At 41.9% G+C, this 16,363-nt stretch overlaps 1 protein-coding gene and 1 pseudogene across 2 annotated transcripts; one reads left to right on the top strand and one right to left on the bottom strand.

The window, feature by feature from the left end:
- The first annotated feature begins 2,683 nt into the window (after positions 1 to 2,683).
- Positions 2,684 to 3,523, top strand: LOC103720555 (eukaryotic translation initiation factor 1A pseudogene; annotated as a pseudogene). The gene has a single exon (XR_015972327.2). The product of XR_015972327.2 is annotated as a eukaryotic translation initiation factor 1A pseudogene (transcript).
- A 4,352-nt stretch (positions 3,524 to 7,875) lies between these two features.
- On the bottom strand, positions 7,876 to 11,091 carry LOC103720628 (bidirectional sugar transporter SWEET4-like). Its single transcript, XM_088709252.2, has 5 exons — positions 10,755 to 11,091; positions 10,296 to 10,332; positions 9,812 to 10,190; positions 9,320 to 9,439; positions 7,876 to 8,306 (listed from the first exon to the last, which is right to left on the bottom strand). Exons 1-5 carry the CDS (start codon positions 10,795 to 10,797, stop codon positions 8,100 to 8,102), a joined length of 786 nt encoding a protein of 261 aa, XP_088565378.2. The 5' UTR covers positions 10,798 to 11,091; the 3' UTR covers positions 7,876 to 8,099.
- Between the last annotated feature and the right edge of the window lie 5,272 nt (positions 11,092 to 16,363).

Raw genomic sequence — 16,363 nt, 5'->3', positions numbered from 1 at the left:
CATTGCTTATGCCACTCAGTGTGAGATATTTGACTTCCTTGGTTCGGAAGAGAGAGGACAAGGGGACCAATGAAGAAAATGGTGGCTCTTTTGTGCCTGGTCTCACAAAAGATTGTTAAGTAATCATACTGAGCCTAGAGGCCTTCAAGCGCTTAGTGTCCATCTAACTAGTGTTAGCTTTGAAAGGTTAACAACTGTTCTTGGTCTATAAGTGATTCCCATTTTGTGGGAGGGAAGTTTTGTGAATCCTCAAGGAGAGGGGTAGCTTGTGGTGGAAATCGCTACTCTTGACGAATACCGTATCGCTTATATCACTGTCTTTCGAGTCCTTTGGCAAGAAAGTCTTCTTGCAGGTCCAAAGACTTTGATAGCTGCTGAAATCACTAAACTTTTGGTGCCCTTTTTCAGAGTCTATTTTGGAAGGAACTGCTGGTTAGGTGGGCTGTCTTATCTCTTAGTCCAAGTTTATACCTGCCAAAGAAAAAACTGTATCTGATCGATGTTAAATTAATTAATTAGTAACCAACCATTCGCTTTTATGTCTCACTTGGTGAGCCTACTTTCACACTGTCAGTTTTTTTATGGACTGTAATTTTGATCTAAATAAAACAATGAAGTTACAGAATCTAGTCATTATGCTTCGAGTTTGCTGAGTTGTGAGCAACCTCTATGTCATTCTTTAAAGAGATGGTGCTGTTCTCAATGAAGAAGACAGCATCAACTGCAGGTTATGGTAAATTGCCGAATTTTTTTCAGTAGATCAAGTTCTGGAACTGGCTGTTCTTTTACAGCATATATCTTTGCAGTTTTCACCACATAATCTCAAAGAATTTCAGAAAGTTTATCCAAAGATTGGTATATTTGCACAACTTTTTTTTCATATTTTGTTGATGCAGTCTGCTGGTTTCACTTGTAATTCTGGAAGAAAGCATACAATAGAAACAACAAGAATAAGGATCCAAATGAATCACCATCCATGTTGGCAGAGAAAAACATGGAAGCAAAAGAGATCAAACAACAATACAATTGCCAAATCTACAAAGGCCAGGGCCCAAGCCACCATGTCAGCAAGTATCTATCCTCTTTCTTGCAGAAATTGTTGGATTAAAAAGCTTTCACATTTCAACCTGACAAACTAGAGAGAAGCGAGCACAAAGTCTAATGGTGAGATGGAGAAAGAAAGGGAGTGCTGGCTACTAGAACATGCTGTTTACTGCTGCTGTTGACTAACGAAGATGATGCCTAACCTTCAGAAATTCGATGCGAAGAAAAAACGAAAACAGGAAAGACACCAAACATTCGAAGACTAGTAAATACTTGGATCGTTGCGATATCCAAGAATGAAATTTGAATGGAACTTTGCAGATGGCGTCGTGGCGGCTCAAGAAATGAATGCAGCCGCTTGCATCAAACTGCATCCTCTTTTCTTTTTGCGGAATCTTTTCTCCTTCAATTTGGGAGCAACCAAGCACGGTCGCTTTTTGTTAGTCAAGAAGGAAAGGAAGTGGAGGTTTCGTTCCTGTTAGGAAAAAAAGCCGCCAGAACAAGGAGAGCCAAATAAAAGGAGGACTCTACTAAGACGAGGCAAAAGCCAAGGAAACAAGCTGAATCGCCTTCTTGGACTTATCCAAAATTGGTCTACTCCAGTGTAGGAATGGAAACGATGAAATGAGCTCAATTAGTACAACCTTAAGCTAACCTTTCATGCTGCCATGGCCTTTCAGAGTTCATGGTAATAAAGTATCCGTCACCAAGAAGTATACTTTCTTGAACTTGATGGTTCTTAACCGGACGGCAGAACTTGCCCTGAAATTATGGCAAAACTTTCTTGAATTTATGGTGAAAATTTGGTATGATGGTGGCATCGTAGTAGTTGCTTCAAACCACATGTGGCAATGTAGACATCATCTTGGCATTTCATATTTGTTCTCTATCAGTTTACTTTTAAGTACCTTATGGACGAATCACTTTACTAAACTTTAGTCCTCCATAACAATTTGATTTTTTTTAAGATAAAAGGGAGCAAACCTATCCTTTGTTTAATTATCTAGGCCCAAATCTTGATATGCACCATCAAGATTGAAACACATGCAAGCCTAAACTAACAAACAAAACTAGTCGACCCTTTTCTTATCGGCTAAAAAAATTACTGCAACCATTGTAACTAAATCCAAACCATACTTAAAAAAAAAAATTTAATCCAAATAAAATTCAATTGTGCTAGGCTATCTGAAGCAGACTTAAATCCATGTTCTATAAACTATGGGTAAAGTTCAGGTTGCACCAGGATGGGGAAGGTAGAATCATCATACCATACATGTGGGTCCTCTTGGAATTAAGCCCTATTGTACAATACCAAGCCGATAAATTAGGCTGGATCAGGTTGTTCAACAGCCCACTACGTCTGTGCCCAACCCAACTCGACCCAGTTAGGTTGGACTGTCATTACGCTAGCCCAGCCCAAGCCCAGCCCATCCTTAATATTCATCCTTTTGGAACGCAAGACGCCGTTCGCTAAATTGTATGGGCTATTAGGCCCAATACTCCGATTCCACCCGCACGCTCATGCGTATCCACTTCAAGATTCGCGCACAAGGGGACCACTGGAACGGACGGCTGCCCACGCGCCGATAATTCCGTGTCCGCATAGGAAGCTGAATAAATACACTCCTTCACCGCCGCCGCCTCCTCCTCTCTCTCTCTCTCTCTGGAAAAGAGAGTTCCCGAGGAATCGCGAGCTAGGGTTCGGGTTCCGGCGAGCCGCCGCTGCTAGAGATGCCGAAGAACAAGGGGAAGGGAGGCAAGAACCGGAAGCGGGGGAAGAACGAGGCCGATGACGAGAAGCGGGAACTGATCTTCAAGGAGGACGGCCAGGAGTACGCCCAGGTCCTCCGGATGCTGGGCAACGGCCGCTGCGAGGCCATGTGCATCGACGGATCCAAGCGCCTCTGCCACATCCGCGGCAAGATGCACAAGAAGGTATGGATCGCGGCCGGCGACATCGTCCTCGTTGGCCTCCGCGACTACCAGGACGATAAGGCTGACGTCATCCTGAAGTACATGCCCGACGAGGCCCGGCTCTTGAAGGCCTATGGCGAGCTCCCGGAGAACACCCGCCTCAACGAGGGGATCGGCGGAGGTCTTGATGAGGAGGACGAGGGCGCCGGCGACGACTACATCGAGTTTGAGGATGAGGACATTGACAAGATCTAAGAGAGCTTGGGGGATCATCTGCCTTCGATCTTCTCTTTTCCTCCTTCCGTGCTTCTTATGTTTCTGTTCTGTGAGATGTCTTTCTTTTAATAGGTAAAAGCTTGAGGTAATCTGGTATGATGGACATATATTCTTATTATTATGAAGAAGAAGATGATGATGGCAGTGGGCTTGGGTATGCTTGGCCATCCTGTAACTCTTGGATTCGGCGTGACTGGTGATGATGATCACTGGAATTATTAGGGTTCACACTTTATTTTACTGTTTATCGAATGTGAATGGAATAATAACTCTTTGTTACTATTAAAAATTTCACTTTGATGTGTTTAATGATTGAGCGAATTGAATGCTTCCTTGGATAAGGGCTGGATATGGACAATTGCGAGGAAAAAATTGATAATACGGTGTGATTTTGGTAATCAGAGAGATGAAAAAAATTGTGAATTGTGATTTTTTCAAAAAATTTCCCTGCAGAATACGTGACATTGTTTTCTTTCTCTGAGTTAGAGACTTTCTACTGTTCTACTTATGGCACAGGGAGGTTTGTTGTTTGATTTGTTTGATTGAGTGCATATTGTATGATGTATGGAATCAATTTGCAGGTTGTGATCGATGTGATTAATATATATGACACAGTATGCCGCAGATGTATGTAGATAGAGACACTATGATTTCCCCCCTATGGCTGCTTACTTGGTACTTCAATTGAGGGGCTTGTGTGTTCTGTATCCATGGTTATTTTCTTAGAAAATTTTACCTGTACTTGTTTAGTGTTTTGATGGATACAACATAGAGCTCATCATGTATTTCACTGTCCGTACAAGTTGTCATTGGTGACCTTGTTGTTGCTTTTCTTTCTGTCCCCCTGTTATGAATTGTATGCCTTCTCTTTATATATGTTTTGATTTGCTGGTGTTTTTGTTGTTGCCACGTGTACATAATATTTGAATGGCTCTTATCCTTCATAGATGGACTTCAAACCTAATCTTTATCTTTAGTAGCATGGAACAAAGAGAGAAAAATGGATTTTAAATTAAATTTGAATTACATATAGACAACATATTTCTGTTATTTGGATATGTCTATCTATTATATGAGTGCCTATTCATAACTAAAATATGTCATAATGGTGTTGGAACACCTATACTAATGTTTGACACATGCAATTCACATGTTTTTCTCTCTAGGATGGCATCATTTCGGTTGTTCTTTTTTTTATTTTTTTTTTCTTTTCTAGTTGGAGAGGGATTAGTGAAGAGGAGGCTGATAGAAAAGAAAGTGCCTGATAAAATAGTATCAATCATGTTTTTTTTTTTTGAATCTTCCAATAGTATTGGGATCTGAAATTCTGGCTATGGAAGGATATTTGAATCACAAAGAGAGTCCGGTCACATACCTTCTGCCACTAAAATAGTACAAATAGGCTGAATGAGTAATCTGGAAATAATATTTGGTGAATTGTGAATAAGGCAGACTCTGCGTTTGGGAGGATTGGATATTAGTTGCAGGATTCTACCAAAAATCTGATATATTATAGTACTCAATAATCTGTCATGTGAAAAACCTCCTATGGTTAGGACTTAGGACTTGTTGCTAAGTCGGTCACAGGTGGATATGAAACACTTTTGTGGGCATTTTACTCACTTAGATGAGGTGAATTTATTTTGTTTCAGAAATTGTTTCAGTGATTTACGAAGACACATGGCTTTTGTCTTGGAGTAGTAAGATATCATGGGAGAGAATTGAGAGCGGGCATGGCATACATGTTTTATGGAAATGATTCCATAGGAATTGCTATAGCTGATGGAAAGAATAATTTTCAAGGAACCAATATCATCATGGATCTGTATTCTAGAGTAAATGTGTTTCCTATTATGTTAGGGGGTTGAGTATAAGTTGGTAGCCTAAGTTTAACATTTAGAAATTTCTACTGAAACTTTAGTTGTCACTAAGTCTGTATCGTGGCTTATGTTGTATTGATGTTTTTATTTGGATTTGTATGTCCCTGGCTCTGAAACAAGATTGAACCGGAAAGGCTTGAGTTTTCTGGTTACAGACCTATAAAAGACGGAGGGAGCAACAGATCATGGACTTTATACTTTTTAATTTAGAGTCTTTCAGTTATTTCTATCGATTTTACTATTTCTTGATTTGCTTTCTGTTTGTTCAGGGGGCTTTGGCTTGGCCTAATTTTTACTTTCTCTTGGTATTTGCTAATATCAAAATCTGAAGTGGTGACAAATGTGAAATTAGCTGATTTTCTTGATCTCATGGCTTAAATTTCCTCTTCTTCTTCTTCTTCTTCTTCTTTTTGCTGACATGGTTCGACAGTTGTGGATGCTGCATTTATAATCTAAGTTTTAGATGCAGCAGCATCTTCTATGCCGCATGATGTTTGCTTGCAGATAAAGGAAATATGGGCAATGAGGTTTCTTTATGCCCAGATTATGAGAAGATCAGATGTAGCCTAGATATCAAATGCTCTTCGTCAGTTCCTTTTCATGTCCAGAAAACAATTGTACCTCAGAAACAACAATATCTTCCATTTCGATAGCATAATTTTGTCATCTTGCAAGCTTGGAGACTGTCAAACATTTTATCTAATGGTGCTTTATATACAGCTGTTCCTTGCTCTCCGTTGCATTACTTGGTGATCTTATCATCATAAAGGAAATTTGTATGGGTAGTTCAGACAGTCTAAGACGATTATGAGATGCGAGCATCTTATGTAGATGCCCGGATTCGGTGCTTAATGTTCTGTTGTAAGAAAGATCTGAGCTTTGTGTGGATTGCTTGATCGATATTTAATTGTTATATAATACTTTTTATATAATAAATCTTGATTTGCTTTTTGAGCTTGATGATTGTGCTACTGGGACAAGAGGCCTCATGATAGGCCCACAGTGTTGCTACAGTGCTTATGCATGTTTTGTTGGTTACTAACAGAAAGTTATAGTCCTGTCTTGGGGTATTTTCTGACCGAGTTGTGTGGGGTATTTTCTTGCTGAGTTGTCCACCTGTTTTTGTATTTGTTCATGAAGATTCAAAATCCATGCAATACTGGTTACATTACCCATCGCGATTCTTTTATTTATGATTCCTAGATGGTTCGTTCTTATTCAATTTTCAGTAGTGAATTTGTGTTCAATCCCTTTATATCCTCCATTTGTTGCTTATGGTGATGATATTGCCACAGGGGTCCAGCTTGCTGGTACAACTTTGGATCAATTCTATATTTCTATCGCATACCCTTTCTGATTGAACTTGTGTTTAGTGGTCGTGATGGATCTTAACAGCAGTTCTTAGTGCTTGCTGTCACTTGATCCGAAGGCTATTGGATTTGGCTTGTTGTAATTAGTTGTGGTTTTGCTGAGATGAAGCCTTACTTGTTACCTGCTTTTCCTGTGGAATTAATTATCAGAGCAGGGCTTGGATGTTAGACTGTCTAGAAAATTTATTTTTCTTGTTTTTAGCATCCTAGATTACTTTTGTTAATTGCAGCAAGCCTTTTTCTATTCATATTAAGGGAAGGGACAAATAGAAGAGGCTATGCAGTGAAAGCTGGTGACAAATATTTAGTTATAGACTTTGGCATAACAGGAAAGAAATTAACTAATTCATGCTGCCCTTGCAGCATATCTCTCAAACAGGAACCTTCAGCTTGTATTTGGTTCTGAGCAAGGATAGTCTCCTCTGGAGAGGCAACTTCTCATCTTTCTTCCCCGTTGTATCTAGATGGTAAACAATTCTTTTTAAGGGGTTGTCATTATCTTTTCACGTTGCTGTAATAACTCATAACAACTCAGAACCTCACCTAAAAAGGCTAGCCGAAAGATATTATTTAGATTTTTTGGCTCTGTATAAATATTCGAGATCCATCCAGCGTATAGCTGATGTGAGACTAAATATACGTCCGCACGGATCTTTATAGTTGTCAAGTCAGATTGTTAGTCGAGTTGGTTATTCAGCTAATTATCAACGTAGCTTCTACGAAATAGATTGTTTGCAGGCTAACTATTGTATTTTCTTTCAAGGTGGCTTTGTGTTTTCAAGAAGCATGAAACATTATATATGCAATATCCCTGATTGTGTAGATCCTGCATGGTACATAAAATAATGCACCACACAGTACTGCAGGATCATGTAATCACAAGCCATTAAATGATATACGAACAACCATGATTGTGGGATCCTGTTTGAATTAAAACAGAGCTCACCACAAAGCCTCGGTCATAATTATATCTGAAACATTCTATGGCCCGGCTTGTGAACTTCTTTGATAATGAGTGCTGATTGCTCATCATCATTATATCTACTAGTATTGTACATGTGCATTACACACAACTTGGCAAAGTCTGAAGCCAGTATCTGGAAAAAATAATGGAGTCGAAGCTGGGATACAAACGAAACGGGAGAGTTTTGCAAGATTTCAGACTGCGTTATCAAATTGTCTAAGATTCTATTTGTGGAAGGGTGTTCACGAAGAACTTTTTTATATTGATAATCATCATTCTTACCTATATATATATATATATATATATATATATATATATAACCCTTATTTTCTTGATGCTGGATAGAGACATAGGCATCATCATTTTTCATCATATACATCAGATGATGGCCATGGGTCCAGAGCCTTCGAGACACGGATACCAAGTCTAACATGCTACTCGCAATTAACATTGAAAGGAAGAGGAAATATCTAGTCCCTTCGGAATGGGGGATATTTACACATATATACATGCATACATACATACATACACATGTACATATATGCATACATACATATGTATATGCAAGTATACACATACATTTGTATGTACGGATGGATGGATGCATGTATATGCATATATGTGTATAGTTACAGGCATGCGGAGCCCTTGTCACATCTCATGGATTTCACTCTTGCAGCCATTAGAAGGTGTATTGCTGATCTTGCTTGCATCTCCCTTCACCACCACCACCACCTCGGCCAACCCCATCTCCGCTGCCTTCTTCTTCGCCTCCATCTGTTCCTTCGTGGACTTGTAGTATACGACGTGCAATATCAGTTGTGCTGCCGCAAACATTACTCCAAGCGCGTTTGGTATCTGCCACAAACACAATAATATCATTTCACAAGGCAACGAAGAAGTTTTCATGCCCTGAAGTAGATCCGAACATTGGAATTAATGCATCAGCCAGCAGTGACCATCTGACTCATTGTAGGTTGCTAGCTAGCTTAGAATGCATGAGAGGTGGTCGTATATATAGTATACTTTTATGCACCATATCCTCTATAAACTATATTATGGGAAAACTCATTCAAATTTGACAAGCAATGGATTTTGTAGGCGAAAATGGGTCTAGGTGGGAATTTTATCTCCAATCACATCTTTCACTCTTCGAAAGAATCGAACTGGAGAGGAATATAATTCCAGTTCAGAGATGGGATTGACACAATGGATTTTGTTGTCAGCGAAAATGAGTCTAGGTGGGAATTTTATCTCCAATCACATCTTTCACTCTTCGAAAGAATCGAATTGGAGCGGAATATAATTTCAGTTCAGATATGGGATTGACACAATGTATCAGCACTCTGAGATAAAATTGGTTTCTATTGTACTGCTTCTGTTCAAGAAATGCCAGATCAAACCTGGACCCTTGTCATAGCTAGTCTTACCGGGCGTATTACTAAGAGGTGCAACTAAGCTAGATTGACCTCAATCTTGCTAACTTACAGCCAAACTAGATGGAATATCCAAACGATCAAGATAAATCCATGCTTCAAACCTAAACTAAAGTTTCTCTAACCAGGTTCAGAATGTTTGCTCGGCGGATACATGGTCTACTTCAGACACAACTCGGGCCTGGCTGAAACTAGAGTACTAAATCCAAAAGGAAGTTGGCTCTTACACTCGATGCTCACCAAAACAAACTCATGCCAGGCAAGACCCAGCATTACCCACTTCAACTTTGTTAATGACCTTACCTGTAGCTTTTAAGCTCCACTGACACGTAGGACACCTCCAACTTTGTCGTGGGGAATTGGACCCAGAGAGAGAGAGAGAGAGAGATGATACATGGGTCATAGATAGAAAGAGAGAGAGAGAGAGAGGCTTACAATGATGTATGGGTCGAAACGGATGAGAGCATAGGCAGTCCAGCAAGCGCCGTTGAAGAAAGAGGCTAGCGAGAGAAATAGAGGCATGAATTCCACGCTCCTCGTCTGTATCACCAATTTCTGCCAACCAAAATCGCCAGCCATGTAAATGCACATAAATACATCATAGCACTCGCCACATTCCAAGGTCTTGCATGTATGCCAACTCATACATACAAGCTTTCCGCACATGCACATGGACACGAAGCAATGCATGGAGACAAGTTCTTCGTGATGCAAGCACATGAAAGCCATCATATTAGACGGGTATGTCATGCTAAGTGACATATATGCAATTACTTTTGTTACACAATTATTCTCCAAAAAATATATTTCCACTACATGAAAACATAGAATAACATCAAAGTGGTCATGGTGATAATAACTTCATAATGGCCATGGTGATGGTGGTGATGAGCATAGTAACAGAGCTGGTCTTAGGCACGTACATACCATGACGGACAAGGGAGAAGCATACATCATGGCACACAAGAAGACGCACATGACACCGACGATCAAGGAGCGGCGCTCATACGTGTGGGCGAGCGTGAGAACGAGCAGGGCGACGATGCCGACGAAGACAATCTCGCCGAGAAGCATTACAAGCACCATGAGTCTCTTGCTCCTTTGGGAGTAGAGGAGGAAGAGGAGCACAAAAGAGAGCTCTATGATAACTCCTGACCCATTAATGGTTATGACCAGGATGCTATGGGGGTGCACCATGGGCAGCCCATACACCACCCACATCATGCAGTTGAAAAGGGTGGCTAGGTATGGGAATGGTGAGAAGTCCTCCACCGATCCCTTCTTCCATATTCTAACGAAAGTTGGCCTGCGATCCAAAGAGAGAAATCCAAGTCAGTCTTGCAATAAAAGAACCTCTCACATGTATATGGAAGACTAATTAGGCATGAGAACTTTGAAGAGCCATGCTTACACTGGAGACAAGAACAACCCTAGTGCAATTGCATTTCCTGCAACAACGCGCATAAAAAAAAAACAAAGAAACTATCACTACCGATCTCTTTAAGAAAAGCAATAGCTAGTTGACACATCCAGATGGTTGGACAATGAACAAGCAGCATCACTAGATGAAATCCGAAATGAATGGAAAACAGATGTCAACGTTTCCTAAAATGAGAGAGCAAATGCATCATGGTATCATTTTTGTAAAGAGATGAAATTAAAATCAATACTGTTTGTATATGAAAAGGAAATAAAATATGGTGCTCATGATCTGTTCCACACTGAAAAGCATATCCATCAAATCAACACATGAACTCAATGAGATCTCACCATATGCATGAGTTCTAAGATATATAAGAAGTCAAGCATGAAGACATCTAAGAATTAACATCATCTAAACCAAAAAAGAAATATCATCGACTCGACCGACCTAGGATTCCAACTGCGGTCCTGATGGCTTCGGATGAAACCATGGCTACCTAAGCTCAGCTGAGCGGAAAAAAAAACCAGACAAAAATAATAATAATAATAGTAAAGAAACGCCAGACCGCGTAAAGAAGGCAACTTTGGGGAGAGGGGTGGGGCTGTTTATATAGAGGATATGGCCCGGTCCTCGTCATTTTATCCAAACTTCCTATATATCCATAGAGGTTTTGAACGCATGACATGTAATTGGCTGGATATAGATAGAATTGAACACTTGGAAGGGTGGCAGAGAAAAGAGGAAGACGACGAAGACAATGGCACTTCCTTCGAGAAGTTCAAAACCCTAGTGCGAGCACCGGCCCATTCCATGTTTCAGGCTGTGATTGCATTCATACTGTTTTATTATTATTATTATTATTACTGTTTACTTTTTTCTTTCGACGAACTCGAGCCGAAGCGGCTGAACCGCAACGCTTATTTCTCAGCGTACGTTACAGTACTTATCCATTGATATATCCGTATAAGAAAACAGCAGCGGTTGGAGACCTAAAAGTCAATGGACACGTGTCAACACGTGTTAATCATCCGAGCCTTCTCAACCCCAAACAAGCACGGATCATGAAAAGAAATAGTAGTCTGTACTGTGATCTGCTTTTGTTTTATTTTTTTTATTCAGAATTATTGATCAAGAAATAGCATGCATAATTATAAGAATAATAAAAATAAAAAAAAGACAAGAGAATGTCGCCAAGAAGACTTTAATGCTCGTGCATTTTTTTCCATAGCCCGATGCCATCAGGTATGGCTGCGGAGAAAAATGCCCTGCGGGACAGCATCATCATCTTTTGGGTGTACGTGCATTTTGGCTCATCCGTTCTCCTTGGGACGATGAGGGCGAACGCATGCAACGGATAGCCAGCTATCAGCTCACCAGGATTCAGAAGAAAACAAGGGTTGCTCTCTAAATTCAACCATCTTGCGTCGGAAAGCAACGACTTTCTCTGTCGATGTGTCAGGGCCCAATTAAGTTACTGCAGGGCCCAAGTGGGAGGCCCCGTGTTCGATTTTTTTTTTTACCAGCCCAGGGCCAAGGGCTCACCCACGAGTGAACCGAAGATGGTCCGAGACTGCCAGCTTACTAACTAGGAGAGGAGTTAAGAGTCTCTCCGCTCTGTATGGACTGCCGTGATTCGGTGGAGACTGTCAGTCATATTTTGTTTAAGTGCCCCGGGCTACTCAGGTCTGGAAGAGAGCATAGTTTTTCCTTCCGAGATCCGGTTTTGCGGTAGAGGACTTTCTTTAGCAGGTTAGAGCTACTGTACGGTTACCAAGCACTATTGGGTGGGGCATAGCTGCGGTTTACTTGGTTTATCATATTTGGTTGGACAGAAATACCAGAGTCTTTGAGGGTATATAGGAGGGCCCCCCTGAGGTTTGTTGTTGAGCGAACTCTCCATCAGGCAGTGGAGGTCATTGAGTCGTTTGAGTTGGATTCACCGGTGATAGCTAGGGACATCTAGGACCCTCCCTCCGCTACCATAGCGCCCAGGTTTGTTCTTGTCTCTTGGGAGCCCCCACCCCTGGCCATCTTAAGGTGAATTTCGATGGGAGTATGCCTGCCAGTGGAGATTGGGCAAGAGTGGCTTTTGTGATCAGAGACCACGGCGCCAGGCTGATTGCTGCTGGGGGATGTCGCTCCTCTGAGGCCTTGGCATTCGGGGCGAAGCTCAGGGCTGCATGGATGGGATTATCCCATGTGAGATATGTGTTGGGGGCGGACGGGATCATTTAGGAGGGGGACTCGGCTGTCTTGATTGATCGCCTTCAGGTGGAGAGGCGGGAGGTGGTGGAGCACCCACTTTTGTGTGACATGCGACGGATGCTACGGAATTGCCAGGCTATTCAGGTCAGACATGTTCTTCAGGAGGCGAACCGAGCTGCTGATTGGGTCGCCTCCTTCGCTGCGCAGCATTCAGGAGAGTTTCTATGGATACAGGAGGTTCTAGATCCGACTGACTTTACTAGTATTCTTGTTAGTGATGTAGCTGAATGTGCTCATGTGAGAGCTGCTTGAGCAGCCGAACCATCAAAAAAAAAAGCATTAGTATTTTTCAAATTAAATGATAATAATAATTGTAATATAGTAATAATATTAAAAAAGTCATGTACTGGGATCTGTTCCAGTAATCATACGTATCTACAGATTCGCGGGATTGAATCTTGTAATAAATAATAATAATAATAATATAAAATTAGCAGGGAATGAGCTCGATACAAGAAATACAATCAAGATACTCTATCTGTGTATTGTAGAGTGCTCTACATGGATGGATAACAATCATTAAAAAAATAAACAGCGATCAAACAACATATATTATATATGATATAGTACATATTTATAAACTACATGAGATTTTTTTTTTTTTTAAACGGAAGTATCATACATAATATATACGGATACAGTCAAAAAAATCAAAAAGTAATACATCGCGGAGAGCACTAGGCAACTCCACCTCTCCCACCCAGCGGTGGTCTCCAAAGTAATTGGCAACAAAAGAAACCACTCAATTTGCGGCCCCACTAGCCTTTCTAAACATATGCTTTGCTTGAAACACCATCCCACCACAAACTATAGCTCGGATATCTCTAAGAAATGGGTGGTGATCGCCGACTCCCATCCGAAAACCTGCAGAATCCAACCAATAACCATCACATGGCGATCTATTTTTTGATGGCGGCAATCTACGGCTACGCAGCATTTTGAGAAATAATCCTCTGTCAATATCCATCAACGTACCATAAGGTAACACTTCGAAGTCATTTAATTAGTTCCAATAGTACATGGAGGCTTTTATGTACATGGCCCATCTCAGCTTGGTTCTAACGCAGTAACATCAAAGACTAATCAATTCTTGTTTGAGATAAAGACAAACTTTGTAATATATTAGAGCTATAGTGTAACAATCATGGAAGCACGATGAGATTTCAAAATTTTAAAATATTGAAGATCTGTTTGGTATTGCTATTGTTTCTGTTTTTATTTTCAAAAACCCAAAAAAAAAAAGTCAACTGATCGAACATACGTGTGTAATGAAACTCTATTATTTTTCCAAATTGTATGTAAATTCTATAGAGCTTTGGAAGCAAAGGCATAGTGCTTTCATAAATGAGAAAATAAAAGCAATGAATGGAAGTTTTGTGCGGGATGTCATCTTCAACATCAATCTCCAAATGATATTATATACTAATTTGTATATAATAAAACTATGAAAACAATTATGCTGCCAAACAGATTTATAGAGAAGTTGCCAAAAATGTATGATAATACTTTCTCCCGTTCACCAAGGCACTTGTCATAATCATGTGGAAGGTTAGTAGAACTTCAGTCATCACATTACATATGAAACAGAAAACATTAGACAAAATCTTGAGGTCATGATGCTTGCCTAAATCACTTGTGCAAAACTTATAAATATTATTGAAAAGGTTAAATAATGCCAGTAGATTTTCTTTTTCCTTTTTATTTTGGCTTGGAATGATCTGCAGTTGGTAAAGGAAGGCTCTGTAACTATAAGGATTTTGAAGAACCTTACAGTGAGTGTCTGGCCTTTGCCGCATGAACCTGCTTTTCCACCACAACCATCAATTTATCATCCTTGATATGTAGATAGGGGTGGCAAAATATGACCCGACCTGCCAACCCGACTCGTGTTCGACCCGCCATAAACAGGTTTGGGTTTGGCCTAAACAGGTTCGGGTCGTAAACAGGTTGATCCGTTTAACCTGTTTATTAATTGGGTCGGATACGGGTTTTAGACGTCCAACCCGTTTAACCCGTATAACCTGTTTAATTGTTGGGCTGGTAGATAAAGGCCAGGAGACAATGCCCAGGCCGGCCCAACTTTCTGCCGCACGCGCACATGGGCCGTATGCACATGGCCTCAGCCTGATTTCACACGAATACGATCCCTCTTCCCTAGTTCCCTCACTGTTCCTCTCCCGTCTTCGCTCCCGTCTTCCCTCAAGACCCTCGCAGAGCCGCAGCCGCGCTCAAGTCCTCGGAAGGTCAAGGATTGCACATCAAGGGAGTGGAGAGAGGAAGAGATGGGAAAGAAGGCCATTGCTCCGTCGGCGGTGGCGGCGGACCTTGCTCGAATCGCTGCCTTGCCGACCTCGATCTTTCCATCTCCGCTGTCGTCGATCTCGGCCTCACCCTCTCCACTGAGATCCAAGGATCGCCGCCCCCGACCTCGTCGCCGATGACTTCAGAGGCGCCCTCTCAATCGGTATGCCTCACTCCCTCTATCCTCCCCCCACCCCACAAACCCCACCACCAAACCCTCCTTCGGCGCCACCACCACCAGTCCATCCTCCTCAAGCCCTAATCCCTGAGGCAGGCCTGATCTATCGAAGCCGGCACCTCTCTCTCTCCGTCGAACCCTCCACCTCTCCGTCGAACCCCCCACCTCTCTCTCTCTCCGTCGAACCCCCCACGGCCCCACCTCTCCATCGAACCCCCCACCTCTCTCTCTCTCTCTCTCTCCGTCGAACCCCCCACGGCCCAACCTCTCCGTCGAACCCCCCACAGCCCCATCTCTCCGTCGAACCTCCCACCTCTCTCTCTCTCTCTCCGTCGAACCTCCCACCTCCCACCTCTCTCTCTCTCTCCGTCGAACCCCCCATGGCCCAACCTCTCCATCGAACCGTCCACGGCCCCACCTCTCTCTCTCTCTCTCTCTCGCCAGAGGCAACCCCACCGGCAGCCGTGTCTGTCGAGATCGACGATAGGGTGAGCGGGTGACCGGCCCACCCTCCCAGCTCTCTCTCTCTCTATTTGGTTAAACAGGTTAGAAGGGCAAATCCGACCTGTTTAATCGACCTATTTATTAAACAGGTTAAACGGGTCGGGTCAGGTTACCTGTTTAATAAACAGGTCGGATTCAGATTTGTAATTTCTGACCTGTTTAATAAACAGGTCAGGTTCAGATTTATATTTTTCTGACCCGTTTAATATTTGACCCGACCCGTTTATGTCCGACCCGACCCGATTGCCACCCCTACATGTAGAGCACTATTATTATTATTATTTGTTAACATGGGCATTTCACACCACTCTGGTGTGAATATATCTAAAAAAATCAAAAAATATCAGGTCCTGAAAAACCCTTGGTATCTGCACCTCAATGGTCCAGAATATCCCTCCAAACTGATCCGTTATCCCATTTGTCTTCCGGTAGATATATCTTGCCCCAAAGAAGATGCATCATCTTGTCGAACCCCAAATATTCTAAAACAAGAGGTGCATACACACTTTCCTAGCTCATCCTAGATCCAACAAATTATTGTGATAGAGTCATCCTCAAATCAAGATGGCATCGACTCTCCAAAAGCGTAAAGTGTGGCAAAAGCCAGCGCAGGCGGCCCTCAACTCCGCTTCAGAAACTAAGATATTGAAGATCGGCCTCCCGCCAATTGCTATAAATCTAGAATATAGGCCTCCGATCACAAAGCTCGCCCCATCCCTCCCGCCACCGTTCATCACACATATATCGAAGTTGATTTTGAGATAACTCGAGAGTAGTGGCACATAAAGAGTATCACTAGAAGAGCGTG

This window comes from Phoenix dactylifera, chromosome 12 (genome assembly GCF_051530095.1).
Source record: "Phoenix dactylifera cultivar Ajwa chromosome 12, Ajwa_hap1_PhDact_Kaust_v1.1, whole genome shotgun sequence".
Lineage (NCBI taxonomy): Eukaryota > Viridiplantae > Streptophyta > Magnoliopsida > Arecales > Arecaceae > Phoenix > Phoenix dactylifera.
The sequence above is the reverse complement of the archived record's forward strand: the minus strand, read 5'-3'. Positions and strand labels throughout refer to the sequence as shown.

What these genes read in the sequence shown, in the direction of transcription:
- LOC103720628 (XM_088709252.2), bottom strand. Translation starts at nt 10,797, where the DNA reads ATGGTTTCATCCGAAGCCATCAGGACCGCAGTTGGAATCCTAG. An exon ending in GGGTTGTTCTTGTCTCCAGT is followed by an intron (nt 10,191 to 10,295) that starts GTAAGCATGGCT and finishes TTTGGATCGCAG; the next exon opens with GCCAACTTTCGTTAGAATAT. An exon ending in GTTTCGACCCATACATCATT is followed by an intron (nt 8,307 to 9,319) that starts GTAAGCCTCTCT and finishes TGTTTGTGGCAG; the next exon opens with ATACCAAACGCGCTTGGAGT.